Below are 26,912 nucleotides of genomic sequence, written 5' to 3' on the forward strand. Positions count from 1 at the left end.
GCACGAAATCCTCGGATTTCTCGTGCTGCCCCTGTCTCCGGGTCCAAAATTTATAAGTATGTATGACGTCAGAGTCTTTCTTGTCATACCTTTTCTTCAATTCATCAGTAATTTGTTTATAGGTCAAATCTTTAACAGCCGGCGCCGGTGGTGTAGTGGTAAGCGTGACTGCTTTCTAACACCCCAATGGGTCTGGGTTCAATCCCAGCCGAGGTCGGTGGGATTTTTCTGAGGCATAAAAATCTCTGGTCACGTCTTCCTTCGGAAGGGAAGTAAAGCCGTTGGTCCCGGCCCATGTGTGTTTGAATGGGTGCGATATCCTACGCAGGTGTGGAAGCTGCCTTCCTGCACATTCGATTGCCGTCAATGGATGGCAATCGATGTCCGTCGGTGATTGACACTAGTTTGCGGAACAGAGACCGACCTCTGACCTGGGAATAAAAGCTTAACCTGATTAAAAACCTCGGTGCCGCAAACGGCCAAAAAGGAAATCTTATATTTATCAGCGGAGTAATTATTATGTTCAAATAAAAACTCCAACTGCTCCAAGCAGGGTGATGAGTTGAAAAGACACCTCGCACTACGACAAAAGCAAACTCACCCGAGAGATCTTTATTTTGTTTTCACTATATACCGCTTCTCCCACTTCGCAAAAAAATACAGTTTCTGACGTTCGCACCTCCACCATGCCATCACACCAGAGAATATGAGTGATCACTTGGGAGCACCGTAGAGAGTTCGTTTGCTTCACCGGGGAGAATCACCCCGGTGAAGACTTAAGTTGTTAGTTTGTTGCATACACAGATTTTTTGAAGGTTACTTTTTCCATTAACGTTCAGTATGTAGTCAATTTCGTTATAATTTTTTGTAAAATCATAATGTACACATTTTGGAAATGCGAATACGGGAAGTGCATCAGCGAAATTTGCTTCTGTTTAGTCGACGACAGATATGAGACAGATATGAGACAGATATCGATTAGTATCATAGCGGGAGTCGTCGATGGAAGGCACTTGGAATGCCGCAGCAGCTGCAGCGAAAATGGAGAGAGGAGTAGTGATCTAGCAACACCATAACACCCGATGAATATTGACGAGATGCGGCTTCAAGTTGAATACCATGTCCACTTTGAATGTTTTTCCATTTGCCTTGCAAAGCAGAAAATTCACAACCACCTTTTCGGTACCGTTGTCAAACCGCACTTTTTTCTTCGTGAATAATTTCGCACTTTGTCTCCTTGTATACGTTTTTCAGTTTTTTTTATTGATGTTTTAACTCACTCACGTAAGCTCTGCCAGAATCTTTGGAGAAACAGTAACGCCTTAGCGCTGCCATCTTTCTCACGGAAGTGAGTGTATAAACAGACAAACAGAAAACAGTCAACTCTCTCACTCTCTCGTGCTGTGTCTAACAATCTCTCCAGTGGTGCCAGGATAAATCTCCGAGCAGACAAGCAGAGATTCACCCAAGAGAATGATATCTCTCGCACCCGGGTGATTCTCCCTAGAGAATTTTCAACCCTGCCTTCAAGGATGCTGGGTTATTTTTAAAATAAATCAATGAATTTGTTGTCATGAGTGATGTGATCGATGATTACGATTTAGACACAAATAAAAAAAGGGTTTAGCTTGGGATTGAATTCGCGACCTTCTATTTGGAAAGCGGAAACGGTAACCACTATTCTACTGATTTCGTCTTGTTGTTAAGCTGAATCAGTGTTGTGAAATAATGAATCTAACACGTCGTTTATAAAGCATTTATAAAGCTTGTGATTATAACATGGACACATAGTACGACATGGTAAGAGGTATTGTGCTGATTGTATTCACCTTAATTCAGCAATATTGTAAAGAAATGCAATGACATCTAATAATGGAGCTAGAACCATTTATTAGACGTCTAATAAAGCATGTTATTAAATGAATTAACAGTCTAATTAGCACGTCAATGTATGTGCAAATTACACTCATTCAGTTTGTTATTAGAACAAACATCTGAAGTTGAATCGGGAAGACAGTCAACGTATACAGCTTTTAATAAGTAAATTAATCATATCAGAGCGATCTCAATGAGGTGTTTTCTGTACATATATTTGACAACCAGTTTTATTCAGCTTTGTACACTAGACTGATGCAAAGTTTTCGCTCCACAAGTCTTAAACGATTCCATATTGGGTCCTAATCATCTTGGCACCACGGTGGTACCATAGAGGTAACTCTAAGACTAGAAGGTCCCGAGATAACGTGCCTCAACTTTTTTGCTCAGCTCTGGTACTCTCTTCGGTCCCAAGCTAATCGATTCACCCCTCGAAACATAGGAAAAACCAATAACCCCTCATTTTATCTGTCAAACTTTCATAGCGAATCAAAACAAACATTGCGTAGTACTAGAATTTCGACTAGAATAGGGTACGTTTATCGTTTGCTTGGGACCAATAGGCTAGTCAAGTAGTTAGCCAATTTAAAATCGTTAGTTTCGTATTGATTGTTGGTGGTACCATAGAGGTAACTCTAAGACTAGAAGGTCCCGAAATAACGTGCTCAAATTTTTGGCTCAGCTCTGGTACTCTCTTCGGTCCCAAGCTAATCGATTCACCCCTCAAAACATAGGAAAAACGAATAACCCCTCATTTCATTTGTCAAACTTTCATAGCGAATCAAAACAAACATTGCGTAGTTCTAGAATTTCGACTAGAATGGGATACGTTAATCGTTTGCTTGGGACCAATAGGCTAGTCAAGTAGTGAGCCAATTTAAAATCGTTAGTTTCGTATTGATTGTTGGTGGTACTATCATAGAGGTAACTCTAAGACCACTGGGTCCCGAAGAAAATCATTATTATTTTTGGCTCACTCAGTACCAGAACAACGGTCCCAAGCAGTCCCAAGCTATTTCACTCACCCCTGCATGTTCTGCATGAATCCACACACCCATGATGTTATCTGTCAAACTTTCATAGCGAATCAAAACAAACATAGTGTAGTAATAGAATTTCAACTAGAATAGGGTACGTTAATCGTTTGCTTGGGACCAATAGGCTACTAAAGTGGTGAGCCAATTTAAAATCGTTAGTTTCGTATTGATTGTTGGTACTATCTTCGGCCCCAAGCAAATCAGTGTTGTACTAGAATTTCAACTAGAAATGGGGTACGTTAATTGATTTTCTTGCGACCAATAGGCTAATCAAGTAGTGAGCCAATTTTAAATCGTTAGTTTCCAACCGGTGCTATTGGTCCCAAGCAAACGATTAACGTACCCCATTCTAGTCAAAATTCTAGTACTACGCAATGTTTGTTTTGATTCGCTATGAAAGTTTGACAGATAAAATGAGGGGTTATTGGTTTTTCCTATGTTTCGAGGGGTGAATCGATAAGCTTGGGACCGAAGAGAGCAATGACATTTATATAAGGTCTGGGCCAACAGGCAGCTTGCTGATGTTAGAAGCAAAAATGTTGTAAACATTGCTGAATATCTCCGAACAGATAGAAATACTTCACTGCCAACAGCTGTTTCGTGTAAAAATATAAACATCGCAATAAAATACGAACACCACTAAACATTTGCACATTTCACTAACACCAATAAGCCCTTTGGCCCAGACCTTATATAAATGTCATTGCGAAGAGAGTACCAGAGCTGAGCCAAAAAGTTGAGCACGTTATTTCGGGACCTTCTAGTCTTAGAGTTACCTCTATGCTAATACAACCTAGCTAGTGTAGCTGTGTAAAATCGATTTGTTTATTATTTTCAACCACGAAATCAGCTGTCAAAGTGTTCGACTTGACAGCGGTTTGTTTTCTATTTTCAACCAGTAAAATGCATGTATTAGTGAAACTGATCACTAATACTAACAGTGGTAGAGAACTATATTGAGTACACGGGTGCGTTCCTTTAGTTCCTTCCAGCAGCATTGTCGTACCGTGGAGCGAGATTGTGCGCGATGAAAAAAGAAGAGCTGCATTGCTTCTCGGTTACTCGGAATTACCGGTGAACCTGGTAATGGGCTGACCGATCAACCACTTCTCCGTATCATTTTTTAACTTCATGGTACTATTGTATCCAGAGATGACAGCACAATATGTTTATAAACATTGAGGTAAAAAAAATCTGGCAAATCATACTATGAAATATGCCCTATCAGCATACTTGCTTTTCTGCTCAAATCAAGGTTTATCTGAAATCTGAGTTCCGAAAGCCAATTTCTGTTTTAGTGGTGTCATCAAATCGACTTGCAGTCTTCAACAAAGTTGTTTATTATAGTTTTAAATATAACATATTTTAATGTCATGCAAATCGGTTCATTAAGAAAAAAGTTAGTATGATTTTAGTGGGTCATCATTTTCTCCCATACTAATTTGACAAAAATCCCGAACAAATTTGAAATCGTTGGCGCGACCTCTTAACGTTGACCAATTTAGCTGATTCTTTGCACAGATGTTTGTTTTTGTGTTACGAACTGAACTAGGGGGTGGCCTATCAAAAATATCAATCTTTTTCCAGAATGAAACACCCTAATGTAGATCTTGACTAGTCAAAACGTCCTATTTTTTTCTATATTGTAGCTTGAAATTCAAAGTAAAATTGTGATTTTACCGTTTCTACTGAATTTCCGACGTTATTCAAAATGGTATTGCAAAATGAATTGTTTCTAAACAGCTAAAATAATAATCTGTCGAACTTCAACTTCGATTTTCTTAAAATGGCGGATATGTTACATTATACCCCGTTCACACTACAGCCTATATCACGTAATATAGGCTGTCTTGCAATGAGCACTCATACATAGGATTTCCAGTGAAAACTAGATGTATCAGTGCTCATTGCAAGGCAGCGTATATCACGTGATATACGCTGTAATGTGAACGGGGTATTAGTCTATTTGAAAAGGGACGCGAGAATTAATGGATCACATCATACGAGCAGTTTAAAATGACGTTTGCTACTACTCGAACTTTGCCGTGGAATAATGGTTTGATATTGTATCTTCAAGAACCTTGAACAAATAGGGTCTTAGGGACTGTTCATTAACTATGTAGACAGTTTTTTAGGATTCTTGCCCCCCCCCCTCTTCCCCTGCGTAGACAATTGCCCATACAAAAATTTTAAAATCTGTATGGGCCGTGGATAATTGTCAACCCCCCCCCCTCTAAATTGTATACGTAGTTTATGAACAGCCCCTTATTAATATTATATATTAAGGTGGTTCGCTGTGAGATCCTTATTCTCACTACCACTTCGAAACTTTAAGTGCACAAATATCAGCTTCCACGATACGTACTACAATGAAACTGTTACTCTACGTTTGCTGCGCTGCAGCATACATGCAGTAGCAATTTCAGGTGAAATGGAACTCTAATTTCCGAGATGTGTGTAATTGAAAATTCGAGGTGGAAATGCATTTATAGCCTACGTGGTGGCCATTTGTGGACTCTACAAGGAATCACCTTAAGCTCGAAAAATCTGCCATTTTTAAAAATCTCAAAAACTGCTCGAAAGTATGATTAATTCTATATAAGGCCGTTCGCAATGCTGAGTTTCAAAATTGTTTTAAACTACTCGTCAATTCTATAATTTGAAACTGTCAAAAATAAAACTGCAACACGATCAGCACAACGCACAGTTCTAAAACATGTTTGTTATCATCAAGTTCCATAAACTTTACTGTTCTCTATGAAGTTCTCCGTTTTTTATTTGTGGAGCTCTTCGAAACATCTTCAACACATCCAAAGAAATTTGAAACAGAGTTCCATTCGTGTTTCAAACTCGCTCAGAAATAAAACAGAATAGTCGAGCAGTTGCAAATCTGGTGCAAAATAGTGCTCGAATTATGAAACTGCAACTCAGCATTGCGAGAGGTGCGTTTCTGTTCTAGTTTCAAATTGAAACAGTCCTTAGGCCGTTCGCAATACTGAGTTTCAAAATTGTTTTAAACTGCTCGTCAATTCTATAAGTTCACAGTTCTAAAACATGTTTGTAATCATCAAGTTCCATAAACTTTACTGTTCTCTATGAAGTTCTCCGTTTTTTATTTGTGGAGCTCTTCGAAACATCTTCAACACATCCAAAGAAATTTGGAACAGAGTTCCATTCGTGTTTCAAACTCGCTCAGAAATAAAACAGAATAGTCGAGCAGTTGCAAATCTGGTGCAAAATAGTGCTCGAATAATGAAACTGCAACTCAGCATTGCGAGAGGTGCGTTTCTGTTCTAGTTTTAAATTGAAACAGTCCTTATAAAATACAACAGCATTGCGAACGGCCTAATATGAACGTCTGTATTCCATGGATAAAATCGTCAACCGCATCGAAGCGCAGTATGAGGCTTTCACGTGCAGAGTTCTGCATAACGGAGCCTTGTCCGACCCTATCCGGGTAGTCGCTGGTGTGAGACAAGGATGTATACTATCACCGCTACTGTTTCTCATTGTAATCGACGAGATCATGGTAGGTGCAATTGACCGTGTACCGAACCGTGGGCTGCTTTGGCAGCCTATCACCATGGAGCATCTCAACGACTTCGATTTGGCTGATGATGTTGCTCTACTAGCACAACGGCGCTCTGATATGCAGAGTAAGCTCAATGACCTAGCCCGAGACCGAGACGGCTAATACATAGGTGTAACAGTCGGAAGAAGTGTTAGTTTGTTTACTTAAATGAACCATGCCCATTTTGTTATGGCATGTTTGCTATAAGAAATGCGCCTCGTGTTTATTAGCGAATTTCACATAAAAGATTGATTAATTGAGTAAGAAATCAGTTTGGCACGGCATTTGTGACCAGCATACACCTTCCGGTAGTGTGAAACAGGTCAAAAACTGTTCAAATCCGCAGATAAAATTTTTGTTTTGAATTTCTGTATAGCAAAATAGTGAACTTTTCGTGAACATTAACGGCAAAGAACTCACCAACACTGGGAGACTGTGAGTTCCTGCCCACCTGTCATTTTCCATCGTGGACCTAGCCGAACGCTCCTCTGCGGCGGGTCTCACCATCAACGTCAACAAGACCAAATCGTTGGATATCAACACGGGAAACCCTTCCAACTTTACGGTAGCGGGGCAAGCAATGGAGAAGGTCGAAAGTTTCCAATATCTTGGCAGCCAAATAGCGTCGGACGGCGGGACCAAGAGCGACATAGGGCTGCCTTTGCGAGTTTACGAAACGTATGGAGATCCAACCAGAAAAGTCAACGCACCAAAATCCGAATTTTCAACTCGATCGTGAAATCTGTGTTGTTATACGCCAGCGAGACGTGGTGTGTATCAGCGGAGAACACTCAAAAGCTGCAGGTCTTCATCAACCGATGCCTGCGATATATTATTCGTGCCTGGTGGCCTCACAACTGGATCTCGAATGCCGAGCTCCATCGTCGATGTCATCAGAAGCCAATAGCAACAGAAATTCGAGAGCGAAAGTGGAGGTGGGTTGCCCACACACTTCGACGGGGCGGAAACGAAATTTGCAAGCAAGCGCTGGATTGGAATCCGGCAGGACATCGCAGCAGAGGCAGACCCAGGGGCTCATGGCGGCGGAGCCTCAATAAGGAAATTAAGCAAGTCGATAGGAATCTGACCTGGGTCCAGGTCAAGGCAAAAGCGAACAGCCGCCCAGGATGGAAGTCTTTCACGTTGGCCCTTTGCACCGCTGGTGGTGCACAGGACCCTTAAGTAAGTAAGTATTCCATGTTTGGGGCGGCTGATCATCGTCGTTTTATCGTGCCAGCGTGCTCTCGATAGCTCTAAACAGAGCTATCCCCGATGGTCCTCCGGAAAGATCGGGCAGGCCCAGTCATTGCAAATAATACTGAAGGAATTACGGACGACTTATGTGTACAGCAAAGGGCACCCAAGCCTTAGCTTTACTGGTAAAGTAATCATATTACATATGTAACGTGGAATGCAATAAATGAACGACTAGAAACCACCACATTCCAAATAATCGTCCCAATTTTGGATCGGGGGCAACTAGGGAACTGTGATATATGACAAATAACCAAAAGATCAATCATATTCCCACTAAACCTGATATATTCCAAGCTCATCAATCAACGTCCAACCTTTGCCGGGCGCTACGGTTCACTTTTCGCTTCTTGAAGAATGTATCGTTGAGGACGCTTTTCTCATCCGCCGGAATGTGGCTGATTACCTTCTCCTTGAACTTTTTCTCCGGGACTTCTGGCGCTGCACTCGGAACGTACAGAGGTTCAGGAACGGTGGGTAGTCCCAAATCGACTGGTCGTTCTTCCCTGCAAGGAAAAACCGAGATTTTCAACTATTCCCAAGCTGAGAAAAAAATCTATCTTACCTGTGGACAACCGACTGCCATCTCCCGTACGGTCCGGCAGCAGCATCCAGAGCCGCATCCTCCTCCTGCTTCTGCTTTTTGTGGTCTGTGATCGTTTCGATTTCCTCCTTTACCCGTCGATTGTGTTCGAACATTTTAGCCATTTGTTCACGTTTCAACTTGGCCGCAATCTCCTGAGCATTATCTACCTCATACTTCACCTCCTGCTTCAGGGCTTCCTCTTGCTTCTGCTGTACCACCAATGAAATTTTCGAATACTCCTCTTTCTTCATAAAGCCTTCCTTCGGTGGTTCCCAGACCGATTCGTTTGTCTTGATGTGCCAATAATAGGTGTATCCTTCGTCAGTCACCGCTTCGACCCAAAGCGATCCGTGTCCCATTTGGCTGATTTCTTCGAGGCGCTTCTTTTTGGCCGCTTCTACTATGGCAGCCGCAGTCGCCTTACTATTTGCTGGTCCCTCTTCGTCACTAAAGTCACCCGGAATGTAGAAGGGGTCTGCTTCGCGGCCAATCTTCTTCTTGGGAACCCTTGGACCTACACTGGGCCCGGCTGTGGCTTCCGCTTCTCCGATGGCAGCCGCCGCTGCGGCAGCTTCTGCCTTCTGCTGTTCTGCCAGCGCCCGGGAACTTATATCCGCTCCTGCTGTGATGTCCTGCATGTAGGCCTTCATAGCGGCATCGTTCATCTTTCGCATTTCGGTGTCCACTTTGCTTTGCTCCTTCTGAGCCTTGTAGCTGTTCCGACTGATGTCCGAAATACGTTTCTGGACATTCTGCTTATGGCGGCGACCACTTTCGTGAAATTGAATGCTCTGGAAGGAAAAATTACTTGGCTTGTTAGCAATAAATTGCAAATTACTGCCTAGGAATGCTTCCGTACTTACAGGTTTATTGTCCGCAATCCAGCATTGGCAAAAGTCGCAGTATTTGCGGTCATTGGACTTCCAGTAATCTGTCCTGTATGGTGAAAAAAATATGCACTTAAATATGGAATCTTGAATGATATTTGGATAATATACATCTTGAAGCACTTTGTATGATAAATAGAGGAGGAAATTCAATATAATTGCAGAACAAAATTCACTGAACGAGAACGTTTAAAAACACAAACTACTGTTTGGAAAACATTCAACTGTCAAACCACGAATCTAAACATTGATGAACCCGTTACTGAAATACATCAACAATGAGAGAGGTGGATGGGGTGGATCTCGTAAAAAAAGGTCTCTAACGCTTTTCGAGCAGTTCAGGTGAAACATATGTCAATCAAGTCTCAACAATCAATACGAAACTGACAATTAACCACTTTATTCGAGCACTTAAAATGACGTTTACTACCACTCGAACTTTGAAATAAAACATTATTTTGAGATTTTTTCTTCTAGAACCTCGAGAAAAGCAGCCAACGTTTCATAAAAAAATCTCGATGAACATTTCAAATGGTCCTATCTGCTTTGATCGATTCTCTTCATCGACTTTCTCTTTCGTCAATAACTCAGCTGCAAAACCTTTCCCTGTTGTATTTGACGTTTTGGACGCTAGATAAGAACCTCCTTTATCAAACTATGTGGTAGAATTACCGCGAAATCTGTTTGCATAGCAGTGGTTATGAAAAGAGAAAGTCGATAAAGAGAATCGATCAAAGCAGATAGGACCATTTGAAATGTTCATCGAGAAATATAAGTTATTTGGTCCAGTTTTGTGAAATCGCTGGTAGAAAGTCACGCCAAAACTGCTTGACAAAGTGGTCAATTGTATTCTCATATCAACATTCTCATTTACAACAGTGAAACAAAGTTTCAGAAATGGTTTTCTATTCCAGACCGGGGTGGGGAGAGTATTTTGTTTAAATATATTTATAAAGAGCATTTATGAATTTAAGGCTCTAATGTTTCAATAAATAGTAGCATGAAAGATTTGAAATGCAAAATAAAATTGCTGATATTCCAGCAAAATCAGACAACAACAAAATTACTGGACAACCAGCACCAACTGTCAAATCTGATTGCTGAAAACTCCAGTAAGCATTATTTTGCTGGAAGAATTACTGCTTGGTGAAAACCAGCAGGTTTCTAGCAAATTATATATACAGTGTAGTTTTTGTGTGGGTACACAGCAAAAAAAAAATGTAATATCGATCAACGTAATTCAAGCTGATGTATGAAATAATGATGTAATAGCAAAACGCAGATACAATATTACATCAATGGATGTAATTTTGTTCGCAAAATCGATGTACATCGTACAATGTGATATTACACAACCGATGGATTGACCTGGTTGCAGCAGTTTCGATGTAATATTCAACAACTTTTTTTGCTGTGTAGTAGTGAATTTTGTTCAGTGCAATCTGGCCGAGAAATTGAAATAAAATATACAAAAAACAAAAACCAACCATCAATCAGTTTCAGAAGAATATCGGTTACTTGTCAGTGGATGTGGTCCATTTGTCAACTTGTCGCTCCCAACTTAGTTTACTCATTTTTGAGCAGCTTCACTTTTGACAGATATGAGTGGATCCTACTTACATTTTTGAAGTTTGAATAGTAAGATGGGTATTTTTCAGTTATCGTGTTTTCATATATAAAATCACACCATCAGTACCAACATATTAGAAGGACCAAACTTGAAAATGTGATCAATGACTTTTAGCATCGATTTCTAGTGGAATCATTAACATTATTATCATAGAGGTAACCCCTAATAAAATTGTTATGGTTATTTTGCTTAACGACGTGTTCTGGGTATCTTCCAAACCATTAGTGGAAAAGTTCAATTATTTGGGTTATCGTTCGTTTATGGTTATTTTTTATTATTTTTGTTATTTTGTTATTTTATTTATTTACATCAACAGGCTGGATGAAGCCCCAATGATTTAAACCTTATCAACTATGGAAAAAAATACATTCAAGCATGGTCATAACCTAAAAAAAAAATACATTAAAAAACGTATATCTTATAGTCAATATCTTAACTCCTGCTGGCGAAAAACAGAAGAAAACTTTCGACGAAGCGCATCACGGGAAAGATGAAAGTCAAAAACAGATGCAACTCTGTTGAATGTTCTCTGCAGTCCGCAAATCGCACCGTACGCTCCATAATTTGTGCGACGTAGAGGCAGTCTTAGCATAAGGTTATTACGAAGCGGTCGGGGTTGAACATTCAGGTCAATTTGCCTCAGGATAGCCTCACAATCTGTCCTTCCTTGTAGGATATCGGCCACGGTAAGGGCTCTGTTTGTGTCTCTTCTAGTCCGGAGAAGTTCTAGGTCGATAAGTTGACAACGGCTTTCGTAGCTTGGTAATCGAAACGGATCGTTCCAAGGCAATCTACGCAACGCAAAACGAAGAAAGCGACGTTGAACAGATTCAATTCTCTCGGCACCGTTGTTGTAGGTTGGGTTCCAAACCGCTGAACAATACTCAAGCGTCGATCGAACAAGCGAACAATAGAGAGATTTTAGACAGTAGATATCAGTGAAGTTTTTAGCTATCCTAAAAATGAACCCTAAAGTTCTTGACGCCTTATCAACAACATATGCAATGTGTTGCTTGAATGAAAGCTGCGAATCCAAGATCACACCCAAGTCTTTCACCTGATTCACGCGTTCGATTGTCGAGCCAAGCAGGTCATAGCTAAATATTATCGGTTGTTGTTTTCGTGAGAACGTAATAGCGGAGCATTTGGCTGGGTTCACTACCATTCTGTTTAACCAGCACCAACTAGCGAATACATTCAGCCGACGTTGAAGAAAGTGACAGTCAGCAATGGAACAGATTCGTAGGAAGATTTTGAGGTCATCTGCATATGATAACCGAGGAGCTTCGATGACCAGATGTACGTCGTTGAAGTACAGTATAAAAATCAACAATCCCATGTGACTTCCCTGAGGTATACCTGATGTGGCGAAGAAGCTAGCTGATCTGCAATCTCCTATGGCAACCTTTAGTTGGCGACCGGTAAGATATGATCGAAACCAACTCAGAAGATTACCGCATACACCGAGCCTGCCGAGTTTAGCAATCGCAGTAGCATGGTTCAACTTGTCGAATGCTGCGGATAGGTCTGAATAAATAACGTCCGTTTGAACCCGATCCGACATGCTTTCGGTTATATACGATGTGAGACACAGCAGATTGGTAGTTGTAGAGCGGCCGACAGTAAACCCATGTTGATCAGCACTCAAATACTGCTTGCAATGGGACAGCAACGGTTCCATAATCACTAGCTCGAATAGCTTCGAAACGGCACTTAACGATGTAATTCCTCGATAGTTATCCACAGCTCGTTTCCTTCCTTTTTTGTGGACGGGAAACATGTGCGCAAATTTCCAGCAAGATGGAAATATGCCACCTGAGAGAGACATTCGGAACAGGCGAAGAAGTGGAATTAACAAGCTAGCAATATGTCTCTTCAAAAATACAGATGGAACTCCATCAGGTCCAGGATTGAAGGATGACTTGAGCAGAGTCGCGGCCTTAGAAATCATTTCTGCATTAACATCAATTGCACCCAGCGTTTGATCGTTTACTGGAACGTTCCTGGCAGCCAGGTTAATATGGTCGTCAGTTAGTGTCTCATTAGTGAATACACTGGAAAACTTTTCGGAAAAAAGGTGGCATATATCCTGAACAGTGGCAGCAACTTCTCCGTTGAATTCCATAAATGATGGGAGGCCGGATTCCCTGCGTTGCTCGTTCACGTAGTTCCAAAAGGATTTCGGGTGTAGCTTAAGTTTGCGCTGGATGCCTCGTTGGAAATTTGAAAAGCATTCACGACTGACTCGCTGGTACATGTGATTCAGCCTCACATAATGTAGTTTCAGAGGAAGCGTGCGATACTTCGTAAATCTTCTCAATGCTGCTCTCTTGATTGACTTCAACCTACGTAGCTCTCTCGTTTGCCAGGGAGGGTGAGACACTTTGTGGTGAGTTCTTTTCGGGACGTGTCTGTCAATGACATATGCCAAGACATGTGAAAAGGTTTGCGCTGCAGCCTCAACGTCATCTGGATCAAGGATGTTCTCCCATACCATGCTAGACAATACATCTATGATGCTACGGTGGTCAGCTTTACGGAAGTCATAAGAAACCGTAGCAGTATAGTCGCCAAAATCACGCACGAGTTTGTCCTCAACAGTGACAATTAGAGGAGGGTGATGTGGAACTAGCTTAGTTAGTGCACAAGGAGCCGAGGAAATTGATGGAGCCCTGTCCTGTGTGCTCACGAAGCAGAGGTCCAAACTACGACCATTTTCATTAACTACATTGTTAATTTGAGAAAGCGTCGCTGCGCTGTAGTTGTCGAGAAGGCTAATAGCTCCTGCGTGAAATGTAGAGCTATCAGGATCTGGATACAGGAATCCGCTATGAGATGGACTCCACGAAACGCCTGGCAGATTGAAGTCACCAAAAATGAATATCTCATCAACTGGAGTGGAACTTTCGACAACTGTGAAAACTGACCGACAGTGAGTATCGATGAGTTCATTGTCGCGGACTCGATCAGGTGGAATGTACAGAGCGCATAGAAATAGTGTGCGATCACCCAGATTGATGGCTGTCTTAGGGACTCTAAGACCACTGGGTCCCGAAGAAAATCATTATTATTTTTGGCTTACTCAGTACCAGAACAACGGTTCCAAGCAGTCCCAAGCTATTTCACTCACCCTTGCATGTTCTGCATGAATCCACACACCCCTGATTTTATCTGTCAAACTTTCATAGCGAATCAAAACAAACATAGTGTAGTAATAGAATTTCACCTAGAATAGGGTACGTTAATCGTTTGCTTAGGAGCAATAGGCTACTTAAGTGGTGAGCCAATTTAAAATCGTTAGTTTCGTATTGATTGTTGTTATTATTACCAGTAGAATCTGATTTAAGCAATTTATTTTTTTAATTTTTGGATTATTTAGTTTGCTAGTATCCCTAATAAAAATTGTATGGTTAATTTGCTTAACGACGTGTTATGGGTATCATCCAAACCATTTGTGGAATAGTTTAATGATTTGGGTTATCGTTCGTTTATGGTTATTTTTTATTAGGGATGAGTTGTCATTCGTGAGAAACAGAGGTTTAGAGTATATGATAACATTTTCTTATTAAGCCCTTGTGACAGGTTATTGTTGAAACGCAAAACGAATCACTCTTTTTCAGTACCGGAGAAACTGTCACTGGAAAATTTTGTTTACACGCTAACTTGAAAGTACCCATTAAATGAGTATCTTGTACTCACTTTTTGAATTTAGTCTGAACTGTCAAAAAATGAGTATTTACAAAAATGCAAAATCGGGTACTTTTTCCTCATTTTTGAAAATATCTTCGGCAATTTAAAAATGGTTAAAAAAATTCATTAATAATTCAATGCAAAACGTGACGCCATGTTTGAGCTGCATCGAAGTCTCGATCGAAGTAAACAGTGCTAATTTCGGATAACTAAAGTATGGAACAAATCTTTTCGGTGTGGTATTGTGAAAATAGATGATCCAAGATACTTCGAAAGGATTCGAAAAACTGGAAGGTAAGGATTTTTCCCGTTCCACGAAAGACTTCATGCAGCTTATTTCATTTACCGTTTGAACGCTCACATCTTATAATTTATTACCCCCAGAAACCTGTCCTGGATAATGCCCCTTTACCAGCTGTCGCATCGATGGACGTAAAGCGGGTGTAGGAGGTGGATACGGCTGAGGAGTTGAAAATTCCTTTATGGGAGCATGTTGACAAAAGAAGACCTCATGCAAACTTGAATCAGCTGTCTCGAAGTTGTGATGTGATTTGGCTATGATCGGGTTTTTTTTAAATTGCTGAATAAACAAAACTTAGTGTTTTAGGATTTTATTCAAAAAACTCCAATCAATGATTTTAAAATGAACTTAGAAATATCTATGATGACAAGGAGCCCCATGAAACAAAATTTTCGATAAAATGGGTACTTTTTACTCATGTACAGAAAAAATGAAGGGGTAAAAATACCCATTTTTTGAAGTATTCGGCGAATACTCATTAATGAGTAAAGTCAGTTTTACTCATTTCATGAGTTAAGCCACTTTTCTTCAAAATGGGTAAAATTTTACTCATTAATGGGTACTTTCAAGTTAGCGTGTACAATTTCGAAATGTTCACGGCGAATGAGGACACCCAAATTTGAGTTTAGTTTATTTATAATCGCCAAAAGTACAAGAACTCAGCGATAAGTAAGTTTGCCTCATGGTTTTCTACGAAAAAAAATTTACGAAAATATTATTCAGTCTAGGAGTAGTACTAATATACTAAGTGATCCAGTCTTTATTATCTGGAAAAACCTGAAAAAACATGGGGCAAATTTACTACTCGCTGAGTTCCTGCACCTAATGTGATTCATGAGTTAACTAAACTCAAATTTGGGTTGATCCCATTCGCCGTGTTGATGGCATTATTTTTCCACTCTCAACACTTTAGTTTTAAATTTTCTTTAAAAAGTGCTTAAACCCGTGCAAAATTATGGGTTTCGTCGAAGACGAAGTGGACGAGGTGTCCCGCTTGTGTTGCAATGTACTACCCGACTCGAAGCTGGTCACCTGCATGAGTACCCTGGTAAGTAGATCTTAATCTGTTAGTACTACTGTTATCTCTGGGTGATTTTCTACTGCAGATTCGTGTTGATATCTATCAAACCGAATCCCGCCAGCTGACGGCCTGTCTGCGGTTTCCCGTTGACTATCCTCGCAACAAGCTATTGATGGAGTTCAAAAGCAAGACCATGTCCCTTACGTTCCTGGAACGGTTCACGAAGATATGCGACGAAAAGGCACTGGAATTTGGCGGTAAGCCACAGGTGATGAAAATGCTTAAGTTTGTAGATGCATATCTTCGGGAAAATCCTCTTTGCATCGTGACGGAGGAAATCTTCAACATCAAAACGTTGCTGGCGGGGACGTACGGTGAGTTGAAATTGCGACAGAAAACATCCTGCGTTGGTCTGACGGCGAAGGGCGGTTCGCTCTACTTCAAGGCAAAATTCCACGTTCCGGAACAATACCCAGACCAGAGGATTCAGTGGGAAGACTTTGATTGCAACCTTCCCCCGCCGTTATTCCGATTCGTCGATGGGCAAGCCAAGGAAATTGCCCGTCAATGCGTTGAACCACCGCTGAGGCAGCTGAAAAATAATCCGGTGTTCACACCGAAGCCGAGCTTGGAACGAACCCTTCGATTCATAGTTGAAGCAATGAAGGGTTTCCCGCACGAACGGTGTCCCGTTTGCAATGAGCATTCGCTTCCGCAGGACTCGGCTGATGTGATACTTTCCGAAGAGGACGACAAGTACGTCATTCGAATGTTCTGCGGACACGTTTATCATCAGGAGTGTTTGAGGAAATTCATGAGTGAACCTCCGTTTCCACTGGGTGGCAAAATTTGCCCGGCGACGAAGAAACATCCCCGCTCGGATAGGCGTGGCGGTGGTAAAATGAAGGCCAGTGGCGGCACAGCTGGCAGTGAACTCTGCCAGCAAAGGGTAACGCACGACAAGTGGGGGTTGAATGACGTCAAATCGGCGGAAGCCAAATGGGCCCACCAGCAGGCAAGGATTCGCGAGCTGGAGGAAGTGATAGATTTTCTGCAGTAGTTGTTTTTGGTTTTCATTCATTCTATAGAACATAGGAAAGGAAAAAAAAACTGTGGCTCTCTGATTTGTGAAGGAAGAAATTCGGAATTTAAAACTTATCTTCTGTTTTGTTAGTCGCGTAGCGTACCTCTTGTTTGTAGAAACTGATCAAATTTATACATTTTGCCGACTGGGCATCATCCGGATCGTAACCAATCGCTATTTAAAGCCACGTTGGATATCTTAATAAGCAATGCATCGCTACTGTAACATGTAACATAAATGTTGTACAAGGTATAGAAGAGAATATAAACTGGATAGGAATTAAATGTGGTCAAACAAATTATTACTTGAAAATTTCCCACGGAGCTAATCATAATCTATTTTGCTTTATTTTTTAAAAACTGAGAAAACAGAGATTAGAACTTGTGCTAGGTAGGGTCTGTCTACAAATGACGTCGTATTTTAGGGATGCCACGTCTGCAAAAGTTGTGATTGTAAAGTCCTGTCGGAGGTTTTCTCATAGATACCGCTAAGGTACACCATCCCGAATCTGAACTGAATAAACTATAAAAACTTATATACATAGCTATTCAATCAAGAGAACTAAGAAAAGAAAATTGCCCTCGCGAATGTTCTTAGAGACGATACGAAATTTTATTACATTGTGGCCAAAATCGACCAATCGGTCATTTGCCACGTAACGGACTTAGTGTCGAATCCGCCGGCGGAAAATAAGTACAGTGCGGTGAAGAATCGTTTGATCTCGCGTTTTCAAGTGTCTGCAGAAGGAAGGTTGGAACGTTTGCTGAGTTCCTGCGATTTGGGTGATATGCGGCCAACACATATGCTCGCAAAAATGCAAGAGCTGGCAGCAGGATTAAACGTAACCGATGAGCTCTTGAAAATGTTGTTGAAATGCCCCCAAACGTTAAAGCCATTCTCACCATCAGTGACGGAACTATCGGTAAATTGGCGGAAATGGCCGACAAAATGTTGGAATCTTCGTTGTCCCACGTCGCAGCTGCGTCGATGCCCACTGGAAACAACGATATGGAAGAATTGCGAGGCCAAATCGCGGCTCTCACTACCGAAATTAGGCACATCAAGGCAAACCGCTCATCCCGTAGCCGTTCGACATCGCGTTCGAGTCGAAATGCAAGCGATTTCGAAATATGCTGGTTTCATCGCAAATTCGGTGGTCGCGCTCTCAAGTGTCGAGACCCGTGCCAGTTTAGTAACCAAAAAAACTAAACTCCCGTTCACCCGAATCGGCGGGGGTGGACGGAGCTCCGGAAAGTCGCCGTATTTTGATATTCGATCGTACCAGCAACACAAAGTTTCTTATCGACACCGGTTCGGATGTTTCGATTCTCCCAGCTTCAATTCGTGAGCGTTCGAATGGAACAGCACCTTTCGACCTCCATGCTGCAAACGGTTCCAGAATTAAAGTTTACGACAAACGATTTCTCACGGTCGATCTTGGTCTACGTCGGAGATTCAATTGGCGCTTCTTGATTGGTGATGTAGGTGTTGCGATTATTGGAGCAGATTTTCTGGCGTCGTACGGAATCCTCGTCGATCTTAAACACCGACGGTTGATTGATGGACTTACTAAATTATCTTCTATTGGGGGTATAATAGACACAACTGTTCACACCATAACCGTGGTCGCCCTAGATCATCCTTTCCGAGAATTATTGACTGAATTTCGAGAAGTGACGTTGCCAACTACAATTAAAACAACGATCCAGCACGATGTCACCCACTACATTCAAACGAAAGGGCCTCCCATAGCAAGCGAGTGTCGTCGCCTCGCCCCAGACAAACTAGACGCTGCTAAGAAGGAGTTCCAGGTGATGAGTGAGCTGGGGGTAGATGCCATCCGTCTAGCAGCAGTTGGGCTAGTCCTCTCCATTGCGTCCCGAAAAAGAACGGTCAGTGGAGATTCGTCGGTGATTACCGTGCTTTAAACCAGGTAACTGTTCCAGATCGCTATCCCGTACCACATATCCACGACCTGTTGAATACGTTTCAGGGCAAAAGCATTTTCACCACACTGGATCTCGAAAGGGCGTACCATCAAATTCCCGTGGAAGAATCAGATATTCCGAAGACGGCCGTCATAACCCCGTTCGGGCTTTTCGAATTTACGAGGATGCAGTTCGGATTGTGCAACGCCAGCCAAACCTTCCAAAGATTTATGCATCAGGTGTTTGCCGATATGGATTGTGTTGTGGTGTTTGTAGACGACATCTGCATAGCTTCGTCGACGGAGGAGGAACATTATCAGCACGTACGAGCAGTGTTCGAACGACTCCGATCTTACGGACTTGTGATAAATGTTGCCAAGAGCCATTTTGTGGAACGAAGTGTGGAATTTCTTGGTTACCTGGTTAGCAAGGATGGAGTACGTCCCCTAATAAAAATTGTATGGTTAATTTGCTTAACGACGTTTTCTGGGTATCATCCAAACCATTTGTGGAATAGTTCAATGATTTGGGTTATCGTTCGTTTATGGTTATTTTTTATTAGGGTCCACTTCCAAATCGCGTCGATGCCGTCGTCAAATTTCCACTTCCGACGACTGTCAAAGAGCTTTGAATGTTTCTCGCACTGGTTAACAGTTATAAAACGGTTTATTCCTCATGCCACTGACACCCAGATCGAATTACGGAGACTTATCCCAGACAACAGAAAAAACGATTCCAGGATGCTATCATGTACAGAAACCGCCGAAAAAGCGTTCCAGGAATGTAAAACTTCGTTAGCGGACGCCACGTTGCTGCATTTTCCCGATGCTACAAAACCGCTAAGTTTGCTCATCGACGCGTCGAACACAGCAGCAGGTGCGGTTCTCCAGCAGTTAGACGAAGGACGGTGGAAGCTATTGAGCTTTTACTCCGAAAAATTTTCGCCAGCGCAGCTCAAGTACTCAACGTTTGGTAGGGAGCTTACTGCGATGAAAATGTCCGTACAGTACTTTCGTCACCTACTTGAAGGAAGGAAATTCATTATATTCACCGACCACAAGCCACTCACAACAGCGTTAACTTCAAGTCTAAATTCCAGATTGCCGCACGAAGAACGATATCTACAATATATATCCCAATTCACCAGCGATATCCGGCATATCAGCGGGGAATTGAATGTTGTTGCGGATGCACTGTCAAGAATCGAAGCAATCAACGTTCCTATGGCAATTGATTACGAAACGGTTAACATCAAGTTCACTGAAACTGGAACCTCGGAAGACCCCCCTGGCATCTGTACCCTTGTATTGCGACGTTTCACAAAATAAGGTAAGGCCGTACATCCCCTTGCAACATCGCCAGGCAGTGCTGAAACACATCCATGGATTAGCACATCCGGGAATTCGCTCTACTCGTCGATTGGTTGCCGATCGATTTGTTTGGAAAAACATGAATAAGGACATCAAGCAATTTGTTCAGAACTGTTTATCCTGCCAGCGTTCTAAGGTTCATCGACATACGAAAGCACCAATCGAAAAGATTCCCCTACCGGATAGCCGATTTCGTCATGTGCACATGTGAATGGATATCGTTATCTGTTAACAATCATAGACCGTTATTCTCGGTGGCCGGAGGCGATTCCATTACACGATATGACCGCCGAAACAGTGGCTCGCGCATTTGTCGATACGTGGATTGCACGCTTCGGAATACCTGAGACTGTAACGACAGACCAGGGAAGGCAATTCGAGTCGGACCTTTTTCGTGAGTTATCAAGAGCGATAGGTTCAAAACATGTTCGAACGACAGCTTACCATCCAGAGTAAAATGGTTTGGTGAACACTCAAGGTGTCCATAATGGCAGTGAGTCAAAAACATTGGACTGCTGAACTTCCTATAATCTTGCTTGGACTACGAACGGCTTATCGATCCGATTTCGGATGCTCGGTAGCAGAGTTGCTTTATGGACAGACGCTGCGTATACCCGGAGAATATTTTGAGTCAACAGACGAATATAACGATCGCACTGAATTTGCAAAACAACTGAAATCCACTATGCGCAAATGGAAGCCTGCTGACCCAAACCATCATGTCAATCCGGCTGTATTTGTAAATGACGAACTCCAAAAGTGCAGTCACGTGTACGTGCGAATAGATGCTGTGAAGAAACCACTTGTGCAACCGTATGAAGGGCCGTACGAAGTAGCTGATCGTCACGAAAAGTTCATGGATCTTCGAATAAATGGGAAAGTTCAACGAATCTCAATCGACCGCATCAAACCGGCATTCATCTGCGATCAAGGAGTGGATTGTCATCCACAGGACGATAAAAATACGAAAATCACACAATCAGGACACAAAGTTAGATTCCTGGTGTGACTGGGGGGGGGGGACTCTGTGGTGCTTGGTATTGCTTTCAATCAGCGCACCCCTCGTGAGCGAACAGAGAAAAAGAGGAAGTGTCAGAGTTGTAAAACACGTGAGACAATAAAGAGCTCCTTGAGATTGTCGATTAAAGGGTGATACGGTCAAAATTTGGTCAAGGGAAAACGCGTGTAAATCGGTGAAATCGTTTATTTAAAAAATCAAATTAAATTTCTTTTTCAAGTTCAATTAGTATAAAATTCAGGAAAAATATTCAGTTAGGCTTCCGCTTTTCCAAATCCGAATTGCCGGGCCTTACGCTTGACCCCTGCCATCAGATTTTGTACAGCCACCTTGTCCACCTTCTTCGCCGCAGAAAGCCAGTTTGCCTTGAACTGCTGCTCGCCCTTAGCAGTTTTTTTGGTCTTCTTTAGGTTCCGCTTGACAATAGCCCAGTATTTCTCAATTGGGCGGAGCTCTGGCGTGTTGGGAGGGTTCTTGTCCTTGGGAACCACCTGCACGTTGTTGGCGGCGTACCACTCCATGGCCTTTTTACCGTAATGGCAAGATGCCAAATACGGCCAAAACAGTACGGAACAACCGTGTTTCTTCAGGAAAGGCAGCAGACGTTTATTCAAACACTCTTTCACGTAAATTTCTTGGTTGACAGTCCCGGAAGCTATGAAAATGCTGCTTTTCAAGTCACAGGTACAGATGGCTTGCCAAACCAGATATTTCTTTGCGAACTTTGACAGTTTCATGTGCTTGAAAACATCTGCTACCTTTCCCCTTCCTTTTGCCGTATAAAACTCCTGTCCCGGAAGCTGCTTGTAGTCGGCTTTGACGTAGGTTTCGTCGTCCATTACCACGCAGTCAAATTTCGTCAGCATCGTCGTGTACAGCCTCCGGGATCGCGCTTTGGCCGTCGTATTTTGTTTATCATCGCGATTTGGAGTCACTACCTTCTTGTAAGTCGATAGTCCGGCTCGTTTTTTGGCTCGATGCACGGTTGTAGACGATACACCCAGCTTATTTGCGGCATCTCGGAGAGAGAGGTTAGGGTTTCGCTTGAAACTACCGGCAACTCTCTTTGTCGTCTCAGCGGCTTCCGGTTTTCGATTTCCCCCCGATCCAGACTTCCTGGCTGTCGAAAAACGTTCCCCAAACACTTTAATTACATTTGTAACGGTTGATTTGGCAACTTTTAGCGATTTTGCCAACTTTGCGTGCGAGTAGCTCGGATTTTCGCGATGCGCGAGCAAAATTTTGATACGCTGCTCTTCTTGCTTGGACGGCATTTTGACAACTGAAGAGTGAATTCCAAAATCAAAATAAGAGCAACATTCTACACACACACACCTTCAAAATGAGGGGTGTTCAGGTTTTTTAAATGCAAAATTGAAAGAAATACGTCAAGTTGATATTGACCAAATTTTGACCGTATCACCCTTTAAAAACAACAAGTTTTATTCGTTTTATTTATTCGCGGTCCGCGTTCGCGCCCCACACATGTTTCTTGTTTGGCCATCAAATGGAGTTGGTTCTAGCTGACGACCCCTGCGATGAGCGCACTTTCCCTCTTTGAGGTAGGTTGTTGAAATTTTTTTAATAATTATTGAACAAGTGCGTTCTTCACGGCCTGTCTGGAGATGTTGTACACTCAAAAAATATTGAAATCTAAATAGATTAAAAGTTACGCTAAATCTCAACTCTCCCTCCCGAGCATAGCATGGTATAAATAGAGAGAGAGAGAGAGAGAGAATAGGAACTTAGTATATAAATGCTTTATGTGTGAGAATGTATTAAGAGTGAGAATATGAATGATGTATAATGGAGAATTATTAGCCACATGTATTTTCGTTGTTCTTTAGCGTATTAGCTTCATATTGATTTACTTTTTAAAATTAATATTCATGTTAAAGAAAATCAAGGATTTATTCAACATTATTACATCTAAATTAAACATCACAATCATGTAGATAAAGGATGAGGATTTTCCATGTTCTCCATGTACGAAGGTAATGTCGGCCAAATTACCACTTCAACTAGAACATGACCTTCACTGATAGGTCTGTCAGTTCATCGATGAGTAAACTTTATGCCAGGGTGAGGAAATATGGTTTGATTACTTCTCCGGCTCTCGTACCGAAATTAGGCATCGTTGAAGATGCAAAACAAATAACACGTTCCTGCAGCATTAAGAGCTTATACAGCATGAAAAATTTATGTTGCTTTCTATAAACAATCAAAACTTCGCTTGGTAATAGATCACACTTGTTATGAAGCTACTACATACCTTCAACACCGGCTCGCTCAGAAGCACTCCAACAATACAAAATATAGAGCTGCCTAGGAGGATAATGATTTTGGAGATTGTTCTCTAACGAAAAATGTCCTGCAAACAAGGTCTGGACAAACGCGATTGATGGTTTTGTGAAACTGTAAAATAATGAACATTTACTTTTTTGATTTCAATCAAGCTCAAACCTTACCATTTCATTATATGAAATTGTTTCTCTTGTGCTATATTTCTTAATAACTTCTTCAAAAGTTTTCCGGATCCAGTTATTAATCTACGAGGTTTTATCGTTTATGATCAAAACAGTAATTTGTCCAATTATTATGCATAGCGATTAATACTGTCATTGTATTCAAAGTCACGTATAAAGAAGATGCTAAAATTGCTGAAAAAGCCAGGTTTCTACATCTTAACTCTAAAGAGATATTATTGATTTTCTTTTAGGACTACCTTAATATTGGTTTTTGGGTTAATTAGTGCTTTTTTCAAATATGATCATGTTCTAATAAACTTTAGACGTCATTGAAATACACAACTTTGCTGAACACATCTTGACGTCAATGTGATATACAGCCCATCAAGCGTTTTGTGACGTCATATTCAACGGTCCGAAAAGAGAGTAGGCGGGCCCTAGCGAAGTCTAAAACCGATTATATTTGGAAGATTACCTTATATACTAAGTAACCTGAAAATTTAAGCGTTGGGTATCGAAGAGTACCTAGACAAATCTCGATTTGAAATAGTCAATGTTATATCATCAGGTCAGCACTTTTTTTTTCAGTTACCGTTTGTGATCAGCCCCGATCTCTTTCAAATTTTCTCATTATTTATGAACTGCCCTCATATTCGACATGACGTTTCACATTCATCTAGTGATGTCCGATTTTTGTTCGAATAATCGATTAATCGATGAACGAACCGAATAGTTAAATATTTGTAATCGGTTATATTGTAACCGATTAGTTGCAATGTCCTAGATTTTAATTTGTGCATGTTGTTTTAGGAAACTGTAGGGATTTTTAGTGTCAGTGTTGGGTTAGTAGGATTAATAGGACTGTTGGTAAAATTGCTGTAACGGAAAAATGTACAAATTTGTGTTAAACGCTGTCCAGACTGGAGAGTTATAACATGTTATAACGGTTGTCAAATAATTGCAACACAGAAACCACCATCAAGATAGCGCTATAACATGTTATAACTCTGTAGTCTGAACGTACTATTAGTAGGATTAGTTTGAAATCGATATTTTTATAGCCATAATTGGGCGAGACAGGATTCGAAAGGGTGTTGTGATCAACTGTGGTAGGAAAACTGAATAGGAGAAGGAGATGGTATGGATGGGTGATGATAAGCTACAAGGAGGAAATAAGGAACGGATGGAAAACTGGATTGTAAAAGGAGGGTTTTTGATATCTGGGATAGGCAACCATTGCGGAGAAGTAAACTGGTGTTCTTGTTACAAAATGTAAATAGATAGTAAGTCTAAAGTACAAAAGTGAACCGAACAAAGTGCTTCAAAGTGCAGTGAACGACATTTTTCTATTTCTGGTGTTCGTTCAGGACCTTTTTTATGTTCCACGGACAGATCCTCACGATCGGCACGTTTCGATCAAGTCAGTTACGACTGTCTTGGTCTAAAAGTCAAGGACCTTCCACTCTCCGGCTTGATAATCGCCAGACAGGAGAGCATCCTCGGACGCGGTCCTAATTGAAAAGGAGGAAAACCCTTCTCGGCTCAACCAAGGTGGCCTTGTCACGGTCAGCCGATATTTGCCAACGAAGGGAGACGCCGTTGACCCAGAAAAGGCTATTTCGGTAGCTGCAAAGGGATCGCTACATTCCCTGGTTGTGAACCGCCATCGCAACGTGCAAACCCAAGCCTTCCAATCCGCCATTTTTGTGACCACAGCTCCAGTCTCCAGGAGCCATCTTCCAGACCAGTCGAAGGCACCGATTCGACATGGTCGACAGACTGATCAAGCCACGGGCCGCCATCGCGGTCAAACCACGTCGCCCTCAACAAATGCACCATCCGCGAGCGCTCGCCATCGTCCAGCACCGGTGCATACCAAAGCAGCAAAAACCCATAGAACACACAAGAACAATAGTCCAATGAACTCAAAATCCGCACCATAATTCCAGTCAAATAAATTACTAGACTTTTTCCACCCTTACTTTAGCTATAGACAAACAAACATAACTCTTAGAAGAAAATTCTTCAAAAAATATCGCTGAGTGTATTTTGCAGGCACACTAGCACCATAGAGGTAACTCTAAGACAAGAAGGTCCCGAAATAACGTGCTCAACTTTTTGGCTCAGCTCTGGTACTCTCTTCGGTCCCAAGTTAATCGATTTACCCCTCGAAACATAGGAAATTCCACTAACCCCTCATTTTATCTGTCAAACTTTCATAGCGAATCAAAACAAACATTGCGTAGTACTAGAATTTCGACTAGAATGGGATACGTTAACCGTTTGCTTGGGACCAATAGGCTAGTCAAGTAGTGAGCCAATTTAAAATCGTTAGTTTCGTATTGATTGTTGCTAGCACCCTCTATCATGCACATTCACAAGCATGGTTTTGCAACCGGAACATCCTTCGTTCATGCAATTTTTTCACTAGTTGCTTTTCCCTTGTTCTGTCAACGCGTCAGCTGTGTTGAATAAAAACAAAACAGATGGAAGTCAGTGATGTTAGTTCTACGAAATTTTCCGTAGGTGTATAGAATTGATTGAATTTTCCAGAAATACGAATCCTTTGGAGAAATTCTCAGAAGCTCAGTCCTTTTGAAGGATTTGCTTTGATTGTTTAGTGTGATTTTTCTTTCGCTGGAAACACATTTTTACACGTGGTAATGCATCACTAATGAATGCGCTTTCTAACACCGCTCATTACTTTAATGTGTACATAGCAAACAATAAAGGGCGAACACGAAATTATTGCGACACATTCAACAGGGCATAACTTTTTTACCATTGGGTAAAAATCAACCAAATTTTGCACACTTTCTCATTGATGTGTATTGTGTACATGCTGTCAAACTCGAAGTCGTGTTTTTCGATTCAACGAAAATGGAGGTGAACCAACGCGAGTTGAGAGAACAAATTCTTTCCAAACACCTGGAATTTCCTGACCTGTCGCACCGGCAGTTGGGAAAAATGTTGAACATTCACCATTCAACCGTCTCCAGAGTGTTGAAGCGGTTCCAAGAGCGGTTGACGTTGGACCACGGCAAAGGAGCTGGAAGAAAACCGGGACCGGAGAACAAAAAGACGGAGGGAAAGGTGAAGCGGATGATTAAAGCAAATCCCAACGTCTCAAGCCGTGATTTGGCTAAAAAGATCGGCATGTCGCAGAGCTACGTCCAGAATGCAAAGAAGAGA

General features: G+C 41.7%; 2 protein-coding genes across 2 annotated transcripts; one reads left to right on the forward strand and one right to left on the reverse strand.

Annotated features, from left to right (window-relative positions):
• Nucleotides 1-8,031: 8,031 nt before the first annotated feature.
• Nucleotides 8,032-9,399, reverse strand: LOC135706424 (WW domain-binding protein 4). The gene is made up of 4 exons (XM_065228032.1): nucleotides 9,322-9,399; nucleotides 9,187-9,259; nucleotides 8,303-9,114; nucleotides 8,032-8,243 (listed from the first exon to the last, which is right to left on the reverse strand). Coding segments are annotated over exons 1-4 (1,092 nt in total). The 5' UTR covers nucleotides 9,324-9,399; the 3' UTR covers nucleotides 8,032-8,038.
• Nucleotides 9,400-15,723: 6,324 nt separating this feature from the next.
• On the forward strand, nucleotides 15,724-17,433 carry LOC135706425 (uncharacterized). Its single transcript, XM_065228033.1, has 2 exons — nucleotides 15,724-15,879; nucleotides 15,938-17,433. The coding sequence occupies exons 1-2, from the start codon at nucleotides 15,787-15,789 to the stop codon at nucleotides 16,910-16,912; spliced, it is 1,068 nt and encodes a 355-aa protein (XP_065084105.1). The 5' UTR covers nucleotides 15,724-15,786; the 3' UTR covers nucleotides 16,913-17,433.
• Nucleotides 17,434-26,912: the final 9,479 nt, after the last annotated feature.

The sequence above is a fragment of the Ochlerotatus camptorhynchus genome, unplaced genomic scaffold (genome assembly GCF_037179485.1).
Source record: "Ochlerotatus camptorhynchus isolate MF236.1 unplaced genomic scaffold, CSIRO-AGI_Acam_v1.1 ptg000277l, whole genome shotgun sequence".
Classification (NCBI taxonomy): Eukaryota; Metazoa; Arthropoda; class Insecta; order Diptera; family Culicidae; genus Ochlerotatus; species Ochlerotatus camptorhynchus.

Bases quoted from the DNA above. Each gene is read 5' to 3' on its own strand.
- LOC135706424 (XM_065228032.1), bottom strand. The intron at 9,115-9,186 runs GTAAGTACGGAA...TTTTCCTTCCAG, and splicing joins GGATTGCGGACAATAAACCT to AGCATTCAATTTCACGAAAG. The intron at 8,244-8,302 runs GTAAGATAGATT...TTTTCCTTGCAG, and splicing joins TGGCAGTCGGTTGTCCACAG to GGAAGAACGACCAGTCGATT.
- LOC135706425 (XM_065228033.1), top strand. From the start codon at position 15,787: ATGGGTTTCGTCGAAGACGAAGTGGACGAGGTGTCCCGCTTGTGTTGC. The intron at 15,880-15,937 runs GTAAGTAGATCT...TTTCTACTGCAG, and splicing joins TCACCTGCATGAGTACCCTG to ATTCGTGTTGATATCTATCA.